The 15640-nt window shown below is 39.8% G+C and overlaps 1 protein-coding gene across 1 annotated transcript; it reads left to right on the top strand.

The window, feature by feature from the left end:
• Positions 1-4875: 4875 nt before the first annotated feature.
• On the top strand, positions 4876-14767 carry lrrc38a (leucine rich repeat containing 38a). The gene is made up of 2 exons (XM_017486557.3): positions 4876-5776; positions 13949-14767. The coding sequence occupies exons 1-2, from the start codon at positions 5149-5151 to the stop codon at positions 14191-14193; spliced, it is 873 nt and encodes a 290-aa protein (XP_017342046.1). The 5' UTR covers positions 4876-5148; the 3' UTR covers positions 14194-14767.
• The last annotated feature ends 873 nt before the right edge of the window (positions 14768-15640 follow it).

Raw genomic sequence — 15640 nt, 5'->3', positions numbered from 1 at the left:
GCTGCCCATTCCATAGGCACTAATGCACCCCCATACTATCAAAGATGCAGGCTTTTGAACTAAGTGCTGTTAAAAAGCCAGATGGTCCCTCTCCTCTTTAGTCCTCTTTAGTTTAGAGGACGCAGCATCAATGGCTTCCAAAAAAGAATTTCAAGAGATGCTTTTCTGTTCGCCATGGTTGTAAAGAGTGGTTATTTGAGCTACTGTGACGTTGCCAGCTTGAACCAGTCTGGCCATTATCCTCTGACCTGCAGTAACACTGAAAGTGTTTCTGCATGCAGAACTGCCACTCACTGGATGCTTTTGTTGTTGTTTTTTTTTGTTTGTTTGCTTTTTTTTGCACCATTTCTGGAACCAACAATCATCCATTGTCAACGTCACTGAGATTTTTTTTCTCTATGTGATGTTTGATTTGAACATTAATGGAAGCTCTTGACATGCATCGGCATGTTTTTATGCATTGCACTGCTGCCACATGACTGGCTGATTTATACATATTCCTAAACAAGTGGCCAGTAAATGTGTGCATGTGTATGCGTGTGTGTGTGTGCGTATGTGTGTGTGAGAGTAGAGTACAATAGATAGACAGACAGACAGATGAACAGACAGACCATGTAATCATGTGAATGGTCCTGACTGCTGCCCCAAAATGGATGTCCTAACTAGTAACTTCAGATCAAATCCCTTCCATCAGACATGTGTTGTTCCTGAGTTTATCTTTAAAACAAAACTCACAGAGGCTTCCAGGCAGCCATTAGGATTAATTACATTTGCGTTCATCTGTTCCCTGCAGATGCTCTTGCTTCACCCTCTTTTCAAGGCAGCAGCAATCAAGAGCTCGCTGTGCTTCTTACACCCTATAATCTGCTCCAGCTTGTTTGGAGGTTATTTTCAGAAAGTGAGACTGCACATCCTCAAAAGCTTTTAGAGTGTGACCTCACAGCAGCAAGGCCATGAGACTGCCTAAATACTGCTGCCTACCCAAACTTGTCCATCCTCCTGACGTCAGCTAGCACCAGAAAGACACAAAGAGGAACGATCAGAGAGGGCGGTGATGGGGTATTAGGAAGCAGAGATCTGTAGAGAAAGGACTCTGCGGATGATGTATGATGAAGCAGAAGAATGCTCAACACCTGCTCCATTTAAGATTTCAGTATAAAAATCCCATCAAGTAGCAGTCAATGGGCTGACTGAATTGGTTTTATGTGGCAGGATTCAACAATAAAGACACTACTTTTTTAACAAGTAGACATAATTTATAGAGGGTAAGCAAAGTCAAGTGGAAAACAGGAGTGAAACCAGATAGATTGCTGCCAAGCCCATCTGATAAACCAAAATGTCGCTTCTGTCTGCTACTAATGGTAAGCTTAGATTGGTGCTGATTAGTATCATTAGTATCACTTATAATTTATAGTCTGACATTGTAACACAAATTCCAAAACCTACTGTGATATTGTTTACATGTATAATCTTTATACAATAAAATGTACATTTTGCAGCAGGGAGCATCTGTGTCTCACAGCTCCAGGGCCCCAAGTTTGATCCAGGTGCATTTCTTCCAGGTGCTCCATTTTCCACACCATCCCAAAAACATGCAGCTAGATTTGCTGCAATAAATTGTCTCTAGATATGAAAGTGTGTGAATGCGTGTGTGCATGGTGCCCTACAATGGACTGGCATCTCATCTACAGGGTGTCCCAAAAGTCTCATACATAGCGGACTGTGTATGCCAGAACCACGTCGGTTGTGCGTTTGTCAGTCGATGTTCGTGGACGTCCACTATTTGGTAGGTCCACAACACCTACATTCTTTTTTAATTAATAAGTTTGGGAACGGTGTCGTGTGTGATGTGCTTGCCATGTGTCCTATAAAGTCCATCGCAACCGTACAACAACTTCCTGATTCAGGCATGAGAATGATTTCAATATGTTCTTCTTTTGTCAAAGGCATTCTTAAAGACTATCCGACTATATATCCCCCCCATCCCAGTTACTAATTCCCCAAATCTATGAAACTGCGTTCATAATGGGGTTCAACTGGACTAGACGCAATCAGGCCTGATTACTGCAAACCATGTTCAATCAAATCGACACTTTTTCAACAGCATAAAGTTGGTTAATAGGCTTTATTTAGTAACACTCTATGCCAAAATTGAAAGAAATTCCAGAAATTATGAGGTAGAAGGTGGACAGTCTGGGAAGGGTTACAAAGCTAAAGGCTCTGGGACTCCAGAGAACCACAGTGAGAGCCCTTATTTCCAAATGGAAAAACTCGGCACAGTAGTGAACTTTCCCAGAAGTGGACGACCTTCCAAAATTCCTCCAAGAGCACAGCAGCTACTGATCCGGGAAATCACAAAAGAGACAAGGACAACATCAAAGGACCTACAGGCCTCTCTCGCATCAATAAAAGTTACTGTTCATGACTCCACTATGAGAAAGACACTGGGCAAAAATGTCATCCATGGAAGAGTGGTAAGGCGAAAACCACTGCTAACCCTGAAGAACATTAAGGCTCGTTTGAAATTTGCCAAAACACACCTTGATGATCCTCAAACCTTTTGGGAGAATGTTCTGTGGATTGATGAGTTGAAAGTGGAACTGCTTGGAATACAGGGGTCCCGTTAAATCTGGCGTAAACCAAACACAGAATTCCACAAAAGAACACCATATCTACGAAAGAATGAGAATGGTGGTGGGAGTGTGATGGTGTGGGGATGCTTTGCTGCTCTCTACCAGAAAATGTATGTATGTATGGAGACTTTTGGGACACCCTGCAGGGTGTATTTCTGCTTCATGCCCAGTGGTTCCCAGGATAGGCTCTGGATAAACCACATTCCAGACCAGGACAACACAGTTACTGAAGATTAATGAATGAATAAACTTATTTTATATGATTTGCTGCATTACGAAAGACATCTAATTAAGCCAATTTATCACACTGTCAACAAATTCTGTAACAGACATTCAATTTTATGTTCATATTCATATTTTCATGTTCATATTTTACAGTGCATCCGGAAAGTATTCACAGCGCTTCACTCCATCCATCCTGATGGAGCTTGAATGGTCCTGCAAAGAAGAATGGGAGAAACTGCCCAAAAATAGGTGTGCCAAGCTTGTAGCATCATACTCAAGAAGACTTGAGGCTGCAATTGGTGCCAAAGGTGCTTCAACAAAGTATTGAGTAAAGGCTGTGAATACTTATGTACATGTGCTTTTTTTGTTTTTTATTTTTAATAAATTTACAAAGATTTCAAACAAACTTCTTTCATGTTGTCATTATGGGGTATTGTTTGTAGAATTTTGAGGAAAATAATGAATTTAATCCATTTTGGAATAAGGCTGTAGCATAACAAAATGTGGAAAAAATGATGCGCTGTGAATACTTTCCAGTATATTTGTATACTGTCATTCAGAAAGTTATTCCCCTCTCTTGCTGTATGCTCTATCCACATTCAGGCATGATTATTGTAGCATAGTCTCACTCTTGGCTATGTTCCCTAGCATTAAGGTGTGAGCACTGAGATATCATCTGGAATAAACTGTTGAAGGTTTCAAACCCCTCTGTGCTCTTTTGAAATATGCTGGCACTCTGTTACCTCATACACACATGCACCACTGCACCCAGGAAGGTCATCTCATGTTTCCGATCTCCAGCCAGCTCTTAGAAGTAGATTCCAGTCTGGCTATCGAACCCGACTGGCATGCCATAGCAGTCTTACATGTTCAGTATTCTTAGGCTGTTTAGTGTTCACTGTATTTTCCACCCTGGCACTTCCTTTTAACAGCCTGCCCACTGTAATGCCTACTGTTTGCAACAGCATACCACTCCTGACATTCATCATTTATTCAGATGCTGAATATTAATAGCACATGGCATGTTGCCTATCCCACTGGTAGGATATCCTGTACTTGCCTCTCATCCATTAATGAAAATGTCTTTTCCTGGGTGTCTACTGAATGGACAAGGTCAAGGCTACAGTGGTCTTGAGGGTATTTTGTAATTGCGTTTAGTCTGTGAGCCTCCAGCACGTGCTGTAAGTGGGATGCTCCCTGTGTTTTCAGGATGTGTCTGTGTGTGGGTTTGTGTTGAGCTGGAGGATTTCATGCACTAGAGAATAACAAATTTAAACTCTAGCAATAGAGAACCAAACAACAGATAGAGAGCTGAAAATAAATGTCATAAGACATGGAATAAAGAGAGTGTCAGTCTGAAATGCATAAACAATAGTGACTTACTTATTACAATGTGATATAAGGAATTACATGATGTACAGCTCGAAAATAAGGTTCCTCCCCAGTGAGACTCGTGGTCATGTTCACACTCACTATCTCACTTTTTCAGACAGTAATCTGTATGCAGATGGCTCCGGGTTTGTGCTCATCACCATGGCGATGATGCTGGAATATGTATTCGTATGCTGACTGCATGGAGAAGACAACAGAGAGGAAGCTAAGCGTCACTGTCTGCGAGAAACACTGCCTTCTGTGCATCTTCTCTTTCCAGCTGACTTGATGGGTCAGATATTTTATAGCCAACAAGCTGTGCACCATTCATGATGAACAACAGAAGTGGATGGAATAATGGAGACCTGCCCCAATAAAGCGTAACCCACAGACGGTCTCTGGCATCAGCACTGACTGTGGGTTAACCCAGACAAGCACACCTCCCCCTTTGTCACATCCCCTCTTCTGCCCAACCCCCCCGTACACCCTCGGCTCATTTCTATTTACCTCTCTCCTAATCCCCTGCATCTCTCTCTCTCTCTCTCTCTCTCTCTCTCTCTCTCTCTCTCTCTCTCTCTCTCTCTCTCACTCACTCCGCTCTATCCTCCTCCTTCACACTCAGAGCGAGCAGGCTGCCACACGACCCACACTGCCTGCTATGTGATCTCTTGGAAAACATCGTTTCGTGTCTTTCTGTGCTCTTTGATGATGCTGAACCCTTATTTACATTGTGATCTGACAGGCGAGGAAAGATGCCTTCGCAACAACCCTGACTCCTTTCTCTTCCTTATGCTCCCCCCTCCCTTCACCTCATCTTCTTCCCCCTGACCCTTCCCTGACTCCCCTCTCCTTTACCCCTTTCCGAACCTCCCTTTCCTTAAACCCCCTGTTCTCCCTTTCACCTCTCACCCCCTTGACAATGTTCTCATGTGTTCGCTGGCTTCAGCCTTTCCTTGCCTTGCTCTCCTCTGCCTTAGTCACTTGGGGTCAAAACTGTCCATCCAGCTGCATGTGTCCAGATCATCACACCGTGGACTGTACCGGTCGGGGGCTAACCCGTTTACCAGATTCCTTCCCTCTGGACACACGGAGGCTCATTTTGTCCAATAACTGGATACCTGGGATCCCCTCAGATTTCTTAGTTCTCTACAGTGATCTGGTGTACCTGGACCTGCGGAATAACTCTCTGACCAGGCTGGAGCCAGGGACGCTGACCAGCTCATCCAGGCTCGTCTACTTGGACCTGGGAAGCAACAACTTAACTGAGATCCCCTCTGGGACTTTTGGAGAATCCCGCAGCCTGATCAAGCTTCGTCTGGGTAACAACCCCTATTTGACCATGGTGAGTGAGGGCGCCTTTTCAGGCCTCACTTCCTTACGAGAGCTGGAGCTGGAGAAGAATGGCCTCTCTGGCCTGGATGTCAGAGTGTTGAGCCAGCTGCCTTCCTTGAGAGTAATACGTCTGGAGGGGAACCCCTGGGTGTGCAATTGTCATTTTGCCAATTTTTTTTTCTGGCTGAACGAAAATCGTCACAAGCTCTCATCTGGTAAGCTGCTTATAATCAAGTGTTTGATATTATAGTTTTGGATTCTAGAACCAGTTTCAATAAAATATCAATATTTTAACTAAATCTGCAGCCTTAGCACTGCACTATCCTCAGAGAACATTTGACATCTAATTTACAAGAGGTCAGGTGCATTTTGATGTCCATTTAGCCCAAATAACAATGCAACAAATTTACATGCTGTTTCAGATAGGATATTTAATGCTTTTAATTGGTTTTATATGGAATTGTGATGGTCACATCACAAGTTATCAGCAACCCAAAGGCCACTTGATCATACCTCATAAGATCTGGTACTATGAAATTCAGTTCATGTTGTCAGTGAACATCTTGTAAAAAAATTTTAAAAAATAAGACATGTGACATGACATACCACTGACTAGAACACACTTGAATAATACATGAGATTGACAAAGAGACTAGCACTGCAGGCGATTGCAACATGCTAAATTTTCATTCATGTGCATAATTAATAAAACATACAGTATGCAATGATACAAATGCCCATTGCTTCCCCCCTACTATTTTCTTGACATTTTATACATAAAATATATGGGAACGTCTGAACCTGAAACTACTGTAGACATGAAATCCCTAGTTTGTTGATCACCGGTTCCATATAATTGAGGTCAGGCGGTATCAGGTGTGGGTTCAAGGTCTTTCTGTTTCTTAGAGTTGACCTGACAATGTAGATATTGTGTAAGACGATGAAGAATGGCATTCACTTTCTTCCCCTTTTTTCCTGTGTTGGTTCTTTAACTCACTGCATGAAATCTGGATTATATAATCAGACTACCAAAATCAAGTGCGCAAAATCAGTGTCCGATACAGCTGAAAATATCTAGAGTCATACTACAATATTTTTAATGTGCTCCTTGATTAGATTTAGCTGTCAATGTTGTCACTTTATTCATTTATAATTTACTATAAACGTAATAACTGTCACTATGACTGAGACGATCTGTTTTGTATGTATAGATCCTTTTTGTTAGATTGGACTTTAAATAATTTAGTAAACATTTCTTATTCTATTGTTTCCTTTCAATAGATCCATGCATCCAAGCTAACTATTAATAGTAAATTGGAATGAAAATGCCAGCTAAAAATATGGATAACTTGGTTTGGCTCTTATGATTGCAAAAGGAATAGTTGATTCCTTTATGTTATGTGCAGTAGTAAAAAGATTACACAGATTAATAATAAAACCAAATAAAATAGCTACATGAGAAGCAGTCCAAAATGTAATCTTAAAATAATCTAGATTACACTTTTAAGTAACATAAAAATATTATATTGCTATTTAGTCATGGAATTTGTAATTCATTTAAAATGCAACATAATAGGGTGTACTACATCAAGTGCTGTTTTAAATGCTGTTGATGCAATGCTCTATCCAGCTGTGGCTTCTCTGGGAACTATTTTCATTGATGGAGCGAAAATAAACAAAACATTTGGCAATATGCCGTATTTCCTGAGATGAGTTACTCAGTATTAATTTCTTGTTTGTAGAACTGTTGTATAAAAGCAATAGTGCACTAGGAACCGTGCTGTTGTACTGAATATCAATATGGCTGTGATTACCTGCAGCCTCATCATAGTCGTGCTGATGTTCACTACAGCTGTGCTTGTACTTGTATGATATTGCATAATTAGCTAAATCTAAGACAGACATTATATCAGGATAGGTTTAATTTAAATTATAACAAGCATACAAGACAAATGAAATCATCCATCCATTTTCCGTACCAATTTTCCTACATAGGGTCACAGAAGTGCCTGAATCCTTTCCCAGGAAGCTCAGGGCACAAGGCAGGGGACACCCTGGACTGGGTGCCAACCCATCGCAGGGCACAATCGCACACACGTTCACACACTGGAGATAATTTGGAAATGCCGATCAACCTACAATGCATGCCTTTGGACTGGGGGAGGAAACCAGAGTACCAGAGTACCCAGAGGAAACCCCTGAAGCACGTGGAGAACATGCAAACTCTGCTCACAGGGTGGTGGCAGGATTCAAACCTCCAACCCCGGAGGTGTGAGACAAGCTTACTAACCATTAAGCCACTGAACCCAACCCCCCCGCAAATGAAATCAATGATATTTATTCTAAAACCTATAACCTAATATTCCCTAACTTAGATACTGCCAAATATTAAGAAGCTAGTTCAACTTGCCAGATAAGGCAAGGAGTTCTTAAAAAAAACTAAAATTGAAACCCACTTGGACAGCAGTTTAGCTAATCCTCATAAGTCCCTCATAATATAAAGACATGAAAATAGACCGCCGTTTCCCCTATAGTGAGGTTTTAAGGTGTCGGCCATTATTACAGTACATTCAAATGCTGCACAGTGACCTGGAAATGTTTGGAGAAAATCTTAGTTGACACTCCAGTCAATTCAGCTCAGTCAGCGCAACCTGTTCAGGATATGCTTAGTTTAATGAGGAACAGCTATTTGAGGGGGCATAATGATTTTTTACCTCTTTACTTGCTGTGTAATTGTCACGCAATTATATGTATATATATCATATAGCCTCATAATGGCTCCGTAAAGAAGGTTGCTTTTAGGAGTCATCTGCAAATATTGAGGAGTTTGATGGACAATTACATGTGAGTTGTTTGTGTATGTGGAGAAAAGCAGGGGGCAGAGCACACAGCATTGTACCAGTGTTGATGAGAGTTATGTGGTTATGTGCACATCTTTCCTGGCCAACAGAAAGTCTATAATCCACTGGCGGTTGGCGTCGGAAAAATGAAACTCTGAGTTTCTTGACTAGCAGCTCTGGAATTACAGTGTAAATAGTAACAGGATTCTCACATGTCCAGTATTATATGTGTATTTACTTGCAAATACTGTATACCCGGTATGCACACATACAAAGTTAAGACCTATATTTATTGTGTCATCTGTTCAATTATTTGCTTTTGTGTTTTGTGGTAATTTGCAGTTAAGTCAGAATGAGTATTCTTTGTCACAGGTGTTAAAGCATATAGCCTACAGTCATTGAGGGCTGTAATTCTTAATTTACAAACACATATATCTTGATCACTCTGATTAGACACTTGATTTATTTTTATTTTTTTTTTAATGACTGTTCATTGTATTAGTCATTTACAATCAATACAGGTGGATATGGTGGCTCAGTGGTTGCCTCGCACATCCAGGGTTGGGGATTTGAATCCCGCCTCCGCTTTATGTGTGCATGGAGTTTGCACGTTCTCCCCGTGTTTCAGGGGATTTCCTCCAGGTACTCCAGTTTCCTCCCCAATCCAAAGACATGTATTGTAGGCTGATTGGCATGTCTTAATTGTCCGTAATATGTGAATGTGTGTGTGATTGTGCCCTGAGTGTGGGTCCAGGGTGTCCCCTGCCTCGTGTCCTGAGTCCCCTGGGATAGTATCATCGCTCCCCGTGTCCCTGTGTAGGATAAGTGGTATGGAAAATGGATGGATGGATTTACAATCAATACTATCGATTATTATATTATCGAGGACTTTTATCTTGTAGGCTTTTATTGGTTACCCTCAAGTGCACCAGTCTTTAACTCCATAAAGTCAGCTTATTCAGTTAAATAGTATTATTCACTTCATTTGTAACTACTATGACTTTATCAGTAACTACAGTAAAATCACAATCGCAATAGGCCAACAATGACTTTTTTTAAGCAAATTTGTATCTAATAATAGTTACATTTAATGTCTGTGAAACAAGTAAGTTCCTGTTATCACTTACATTATAGCAGCTGTAAATTGTCATCCCCTCACTGATCTCTCTTTTTCTTTCTCATAAAGTTAATGAGACCATAATGCTTTTTTTTTATTGTTATAAACTTATACAAAGTGCAGACAATGGAGACTCCTTCCATAAATGTTAAAAAAAAAAATAATAAAAATCTCACAGAAATCTTCATCATATCAGCAACCTTCTGACTAATTAGATTTTAGAATTCAGCAGCACTGTGTTCTATAAACCGCAATAAATCAATGTGCAAACATGTTTGTCTGCCAGTATATAATTACCAATAAAATGTGATTGATTCTAGATTGCAGCAACAAACATTTTCTAGATTGCAGTCGTCTTCCGATTTTATCTAGTGCATGCTTTATCTAAACAGTTAAAAGTATTTTTGATCCCATGTGTGCTTGTGTGTCGGTGTGAGATTTGTATACTTTGATGTAGCTGCTGTGTAAAACAGCTGTAATCTTCCATGAGACACATAAGACATGAACAGTGTATGAAGCTAAGAGGATGGCAACGTGATGAAGGAGGCTGAGGTCACTGAATCTCTTGTGTATGGAAAAGCCCTTCTGGTTGGACTGACTCACACACACTCACTGCCACACTCCATGATATTGTCTGACTTCTGCCAAAGACAGTATGTCAATCACGCTGGCATCTCTGTCATTATATGATGTGTAATGCATAAAGACATATAATGAGACCATTGCTATTTTCAGCAGTATTGTCATTGTTGTGCCAAGGAATTTTGTATAAAAATATTTATATGAAATAATGTAGATGTTTAAAATAACATGCAATCAATTAGATTTTCAACCTAAAAAATAAGAGGGAGGCTTATGGCTTATTTAACCTATATATATATATATATATATATATATATATATATATATATATATATATATATATATGTTTTGTTTTTGTTTTTTTTTTACTGGTTTTAAAATGATCAGCACGATTAAGTAATGAATCAAAAACCTTTGGATGTTCTGTTATAGGAAAATAATCAAGGACAGGGTGAAGCGGATTTCATGTTACCACCCTTAAGTCATTTTCCAACAGCAGTACCAAAGTGTTTTCGTCATCTTATACCACAACTATTTACCAATCTTTCACTTATTAAAGAACGAGACATCTTACTTTTAACCGTTTATAGTTACATTTAATCTTGTGAAACATTCATATGAAGCAAGTTACTTACGTTCTAACAGCTGTAAACAGTTGTTCTCTCACCAGCCTCTTTTTTCCTTAAAAATTCTACTTATAAGTTATAGCTCCACCTCTGACTGTTACAAAGCAGTGACACTGGAGACTCCTTCCCAAATACATAAACATCTAATCACGGAAAGGTTCAATATATCTATTACTATACATGATTTGAATCTGTTTATGAGGAATATCTACCATATACCATCCACCATACAAGGTGTCACTATAGAAACGATACCTCTGGGTAGCTCTGTGGTTTAGAAGTTGGACTACTGATTGGAAGGCCTTTAACCCCTAACCCCTAAGGGTGTCAAACATGTACCATAAATGTTTAAAAGAAGAAGCCTGTATTTGTCACATAACCATTACAGCAGTGTTTCCAAGCCTTTTTTTAGTCACAGCACCCTTTGAAATTGTAAAAAATAATTGTGGCACCCTACACAAACACTAATGCTAGACAGCGTTAGCTACATGAGGATGACGTTGATAGTCCAGAAGCATCTGGAGCTTTTCTTTTAAGACATCTGTCCATATTATTTTGCACTATACATGCATCGTCATACGCTAATTATTAGGATAAAACACATGCATGCGTTGCGCATACTGACGTTGATATGCTGCTCACAGGTCAGCGAGGGGGGTTGAGGGGGAGGGAATTATTTTTTATATATACCATTTTATTAATAATAATTTATTATTATTATTATTATTATTATTATTATTATTATTATTATGTGTGTGTGTCTGTCTTATTATTTCTCTCTGTGTTATTATTTCAGATATCAGATATTTATCATATATATTAAATGTTTTATACACATTTGAGCATTTCAGAAATGTTTGAAGGATTTTTACACGGCACCCCTGCTGTCATCAGATGGCACCCCAGGAGGCTGACACCCCAGTTGGGGAATACTGTATTACAGCATAGTGAAATTCTTTTTTCGCATATCTAAGCTTGTTAGAAAGCTGGGGTCAGAGCGCAGGGTCAGAAATGATACAGTGCTCCTGGAGCAGAGAGGGTTAAGGGCCTTGCTCAAAGGCCCAACAGTAGCAGCTTGGTGGTGCTGGAGCTTGAACCCTTGATCCTCTGCTCAGTAACCTAGAGAATTCGAGAATTCAGTGCACTGGGCCTCATCTTTTTAATGTTTAACCAGATTGGAGACACTTCTAGAGGATCTTGGTCTACTCCTCAATGCCAAACATTTCCTGCTCCCCTGTATTCTGTTTTGTGTATGTGGATTGTTTTCATTAATTTCCAGATATGCCACAGGATTTAACAGGAGTTTAAAATCCAGGAGGCTGAATTGGCCTTTGCATGAATTGGCATGATTTTGTGTACCCCAGCCATTTGGTGTTCTACATTCTGTGGGCTGCTCTCACAAAGGATATTATTATTGCTACCATTCCAAACTGCTTGATTTTTACCGAGGCGGCGTCTCACAGTTTTGAATCTGCAACAATCGTCTCAACTCTGCAGTAAAACTCTAAAACTCTTTGAGGCCCTCTTTTGCTGCTCCTACCATCCTCCACACTGTGTGGGGGTTCTGTATGCTCATGCATCCAGTTCCTGCCAGATTTTCAACTGCTTCAGGATTTGAAACTTTTTTTTGAGGCCGTGATTAATTGTGCTTTACTATAGATTAGCATTTTCACATATTTGAAAGAAAATGGTCTGTTGGCAGGATTGTGAATGTAAACAGGAAGGAGGAAGGAGCAATGGCCCTGTATTCACAGTACTCTTTAAACTGGCACTGCATATATTTTTTTCCCCACAGAGTCCATTTCAGTGTGAATGTGATTCATCAGTAAAATGTCTAGGCGTGTGGCTATGTTACGTAGGAGATGTTCCACTTTAAATCTCTCATCTGTCATTGTTAAAAGGAGATTAGAGTAATTTCCACAAAAACAGAGGCCAACTTAGAAATGCAAATAGAAAAAACACAAACTATCACCCGCATCTTACTGCTGTGTAATGGACCTTAATTGATTCATAGTGGGGGGGGGGGGGGGGGGGGGGCACTATTCATGTGCAGTATGCAATAATCATATACTGTAATCTATTTATAGCATATTCTGTACTGTGATTGTACTGTAAGGCTCTTTCTCACCTTCGTTACAGTTACATTTATATAGCACTTCTCTAGACACTCAAAGCACTTTACATAGTATTGGGGGAGGGTGGGGGGAATCTCCTCAACCTCCACTAGTGTGTAGAATCCACCTGGATGATGCAACGGCAGCCATAGTGCACCAGAACGCCCACCACACACCAGCTATTAGTGGAGAGGAAAGAGTGATGTAGCCAATTCTGGGGTGGAGATTATTAGGGGGCCATGATAGCTACGGGCCATTGAGAGAATTTCTCCAGGACACCGGGGTTATACCCCTACTCTTTTACGATAAGTGTCCTGGGATTTTTAATGACCACAGAGAGTCTGGACCTCGGTTTAACGTCTCATCCGAAAGACAGTGCTGTTTTTACAGTATAGTGTCCCTGTCACTATACTGGGGCATTAGAAATCAGAAGTAGTCACAAGTAGTCAAGACAGTGGATTACTTTAAATTTAATTTTTGAAAATGATAAACTTGAGTTCAATATCCAAAACTTGTCATGACAATTGGAGTTAAAGAGAAGTAATTAGTTCATATAACTTAATGGATTTATCATGTTTTACACTGAAAATACTCATATCACTATGAATAAGAACTGGTGGTTATGAACTGATTATTATGTGAATTATTGCTCTATTTATATCATTACATATACAGTTTGACCACTTTTTGGTTTTAATAATGGATAAATCTCAGTGAAATTTAACACAATAACTGTCTTTATATAAAATGATGTAAAATGAACACAATAAACGTTGGTATGAAATATATTTTATTTTCTTCATTTTGTCCTAAGGGTAACCAAATTTTTCCACGTGACAGCACACTGAAATGAATGGTATCAATGCAAGGTAGTGACTAGTAGTCCTTTATGGAAATGATCGATAACACACACCTTTAAAAACCTCTTCTTTAAACCATTTACTTATAAATATTGATCTTTTTTCAGTTTTCATATTAATCTTCAGTTATATCATATAATATAATATCATGCACAATATTTGGGTCCCTTGCCTTGTCTCTCTCTCTCTCTCTCTCTCTCTCTCTCTCTCTCTCTCACTCTCTCTTACGTCTCTTTGTACCCCTGCAGGACTGGAGGGAATGGAGTGCTCACTCCCAATGGACGGACAGCAGATCTCTCTAAACATGCTTTCTGAAGAGAGCTTCCGGGAATGTCGAGGAGTATTGTCTCTTAAAGACTATCTCATTGTTATTTTCTCTGGGATCTGTATATCAGTAGCTGCCATTATTGCCAGCTTCTTCTTGGCCTCCATCATCCACTGCTTCCAGCGACTTAAAACCAAGAGGACAGATGAAGAGGAGGGGGACGAGTGAGCTTCAGCAATGCTTCAGAGCGTGGTCCTTGACAGATTCACTACTACTGCACCTCAGTTTGGACGACGGGTGGAGCGCCATGTGTCCATATAAAAAGTCCCCAGATTAATATATTTTAGCGAGTAAGGTGAGGCTGAATAAGCCACCATATGTTCAGTGACTCACAACCTCTTTGAATGATGCAAAATGTCGGAGCACTTTTATACTTGAATAGAAATTATTCAACCAAGCCTTAAAATGTAAACTGTTCTAGTAACAACACTGCATAAATGTGTTCCAGGTTCCTGTATTCAGGCTGTTAAATACTGAGGTACTGAGCAAAATCATTCATAGCATATTGTCACTGACTGAACAGTTACTGTTTTTTTTTTGTTTTTTTTTTTGTTTTTTTGCTGATGTGGAATTGAATCTCGCTGAAAACTAGTAAGGTTTGTGGACTTGCACTTTAAGATAGATGATATATTGCACATAATCCCAGTAAGCCATAAAGTAGGCTGTCATATTGACTCAGGTCACCAAAGAATTTCCTAGAAATGAGTATTTTGTTACTGAGACTGGAATGCGTGGGTGAGGGATTGAGATACAGTGCCCTCCAATAATATTGGCACCCTTGGTAAATATGAGCAAAAAAGGCTGTGAAAAATTGTCTTTATTGTTTAACCTTTTGATCTTTTCACAAAAATACTCTACTCTCATGAATATCAAACTATTGCAAACACAACACAGGTTTATAAAAAAAACTTTATTAAATATAGATGTGCAACAATTATTAGTACCCTTTTAGTCAATACTTTGTGCTACCTCCCTTTGCCAAGATAACAGCTCTGAGTCTTCTCCTAATATGCCCGATGAGGTTGTAGAATACATGGCAAGGGATCGGAGACCGTTCCTCCATACAGAATCTCTCCAGATCCTTCACGTTTTAAGGTCCACGCTGTTGGAATCTAATCTTCAGTTCACCCCACAGGGGACTGTGGATTTTGTGGTCAATAAATCATTGTTGTGTTGATTTTGATGTATGTTTTGGATCATTGTCCTGCTGGAAGATCCAACCGCGGCCCATTTTACGCTTTCTGGCAGAGGCAGTCAGCTTTTCATTTAATATCTGTTGATATTTGATAGTCCATGATGCCATGTATTCTAACAAAATGTCCAGAAAAACATTACATAATGTCCCCAAAACATTAAATAATGTAATAATAATAATAATAATAATAATAATAATAATAATAATAATAATTCCTTACATTTATATAGCACTTTTCTAGGCTCTCAAAGCACTTTACCTTGTATGGGGGGGGGGGGGGGGGGGGGGGGGGGGGTCCTTAACCACCAACAGTGTTTAACATCCACCTAGATGATGTGACGGCAGCCATAGTGCGCCAGAACACCCATCACACACCTGCTATTAGTGGAGAGGAGAGAGTGATGTAACCAATTCAGGAGT

Source organism: Ictalurus punctatus, chromosome 15, assembly GCF_001660625.3.
Source record: "Ictalurus punctatus breed USDA103 chromosome 15, Coco_2.0, whole genome shotgun sequence".
NCBI classification, from domain to species: domain Eukaryota; kingdom Metazoa; phylum Chordata; class Actinopteri; order Siluriformes; family Ictaluridae; genus Ictalurus; species Ictalurus punctatus.
Note: the sequence above shows the minus strand (reverse complement) of the source record. Positions and strands in the feature narration are given on the sequence as shown.

What these genes read in the sequence shown, in the direction of transcription:
- lrrc38a (XM_017486557.3), top strand. Translation starts at nt 5,149, where the DNA reads ATGTTCTCATGTGTTCGCTGGCTTCAGCCTTTCCTTGCCTTGCTCTCC. An exon ending in TCGTCACAAGCTCTCATCTG is followed by an intron (nt 5,777 to 13,948) that starts GTAAGCTGCTTA and finishes GTACCCCTGCAG; the next exon opens with GACTGGAGGGAATGGAGTGC.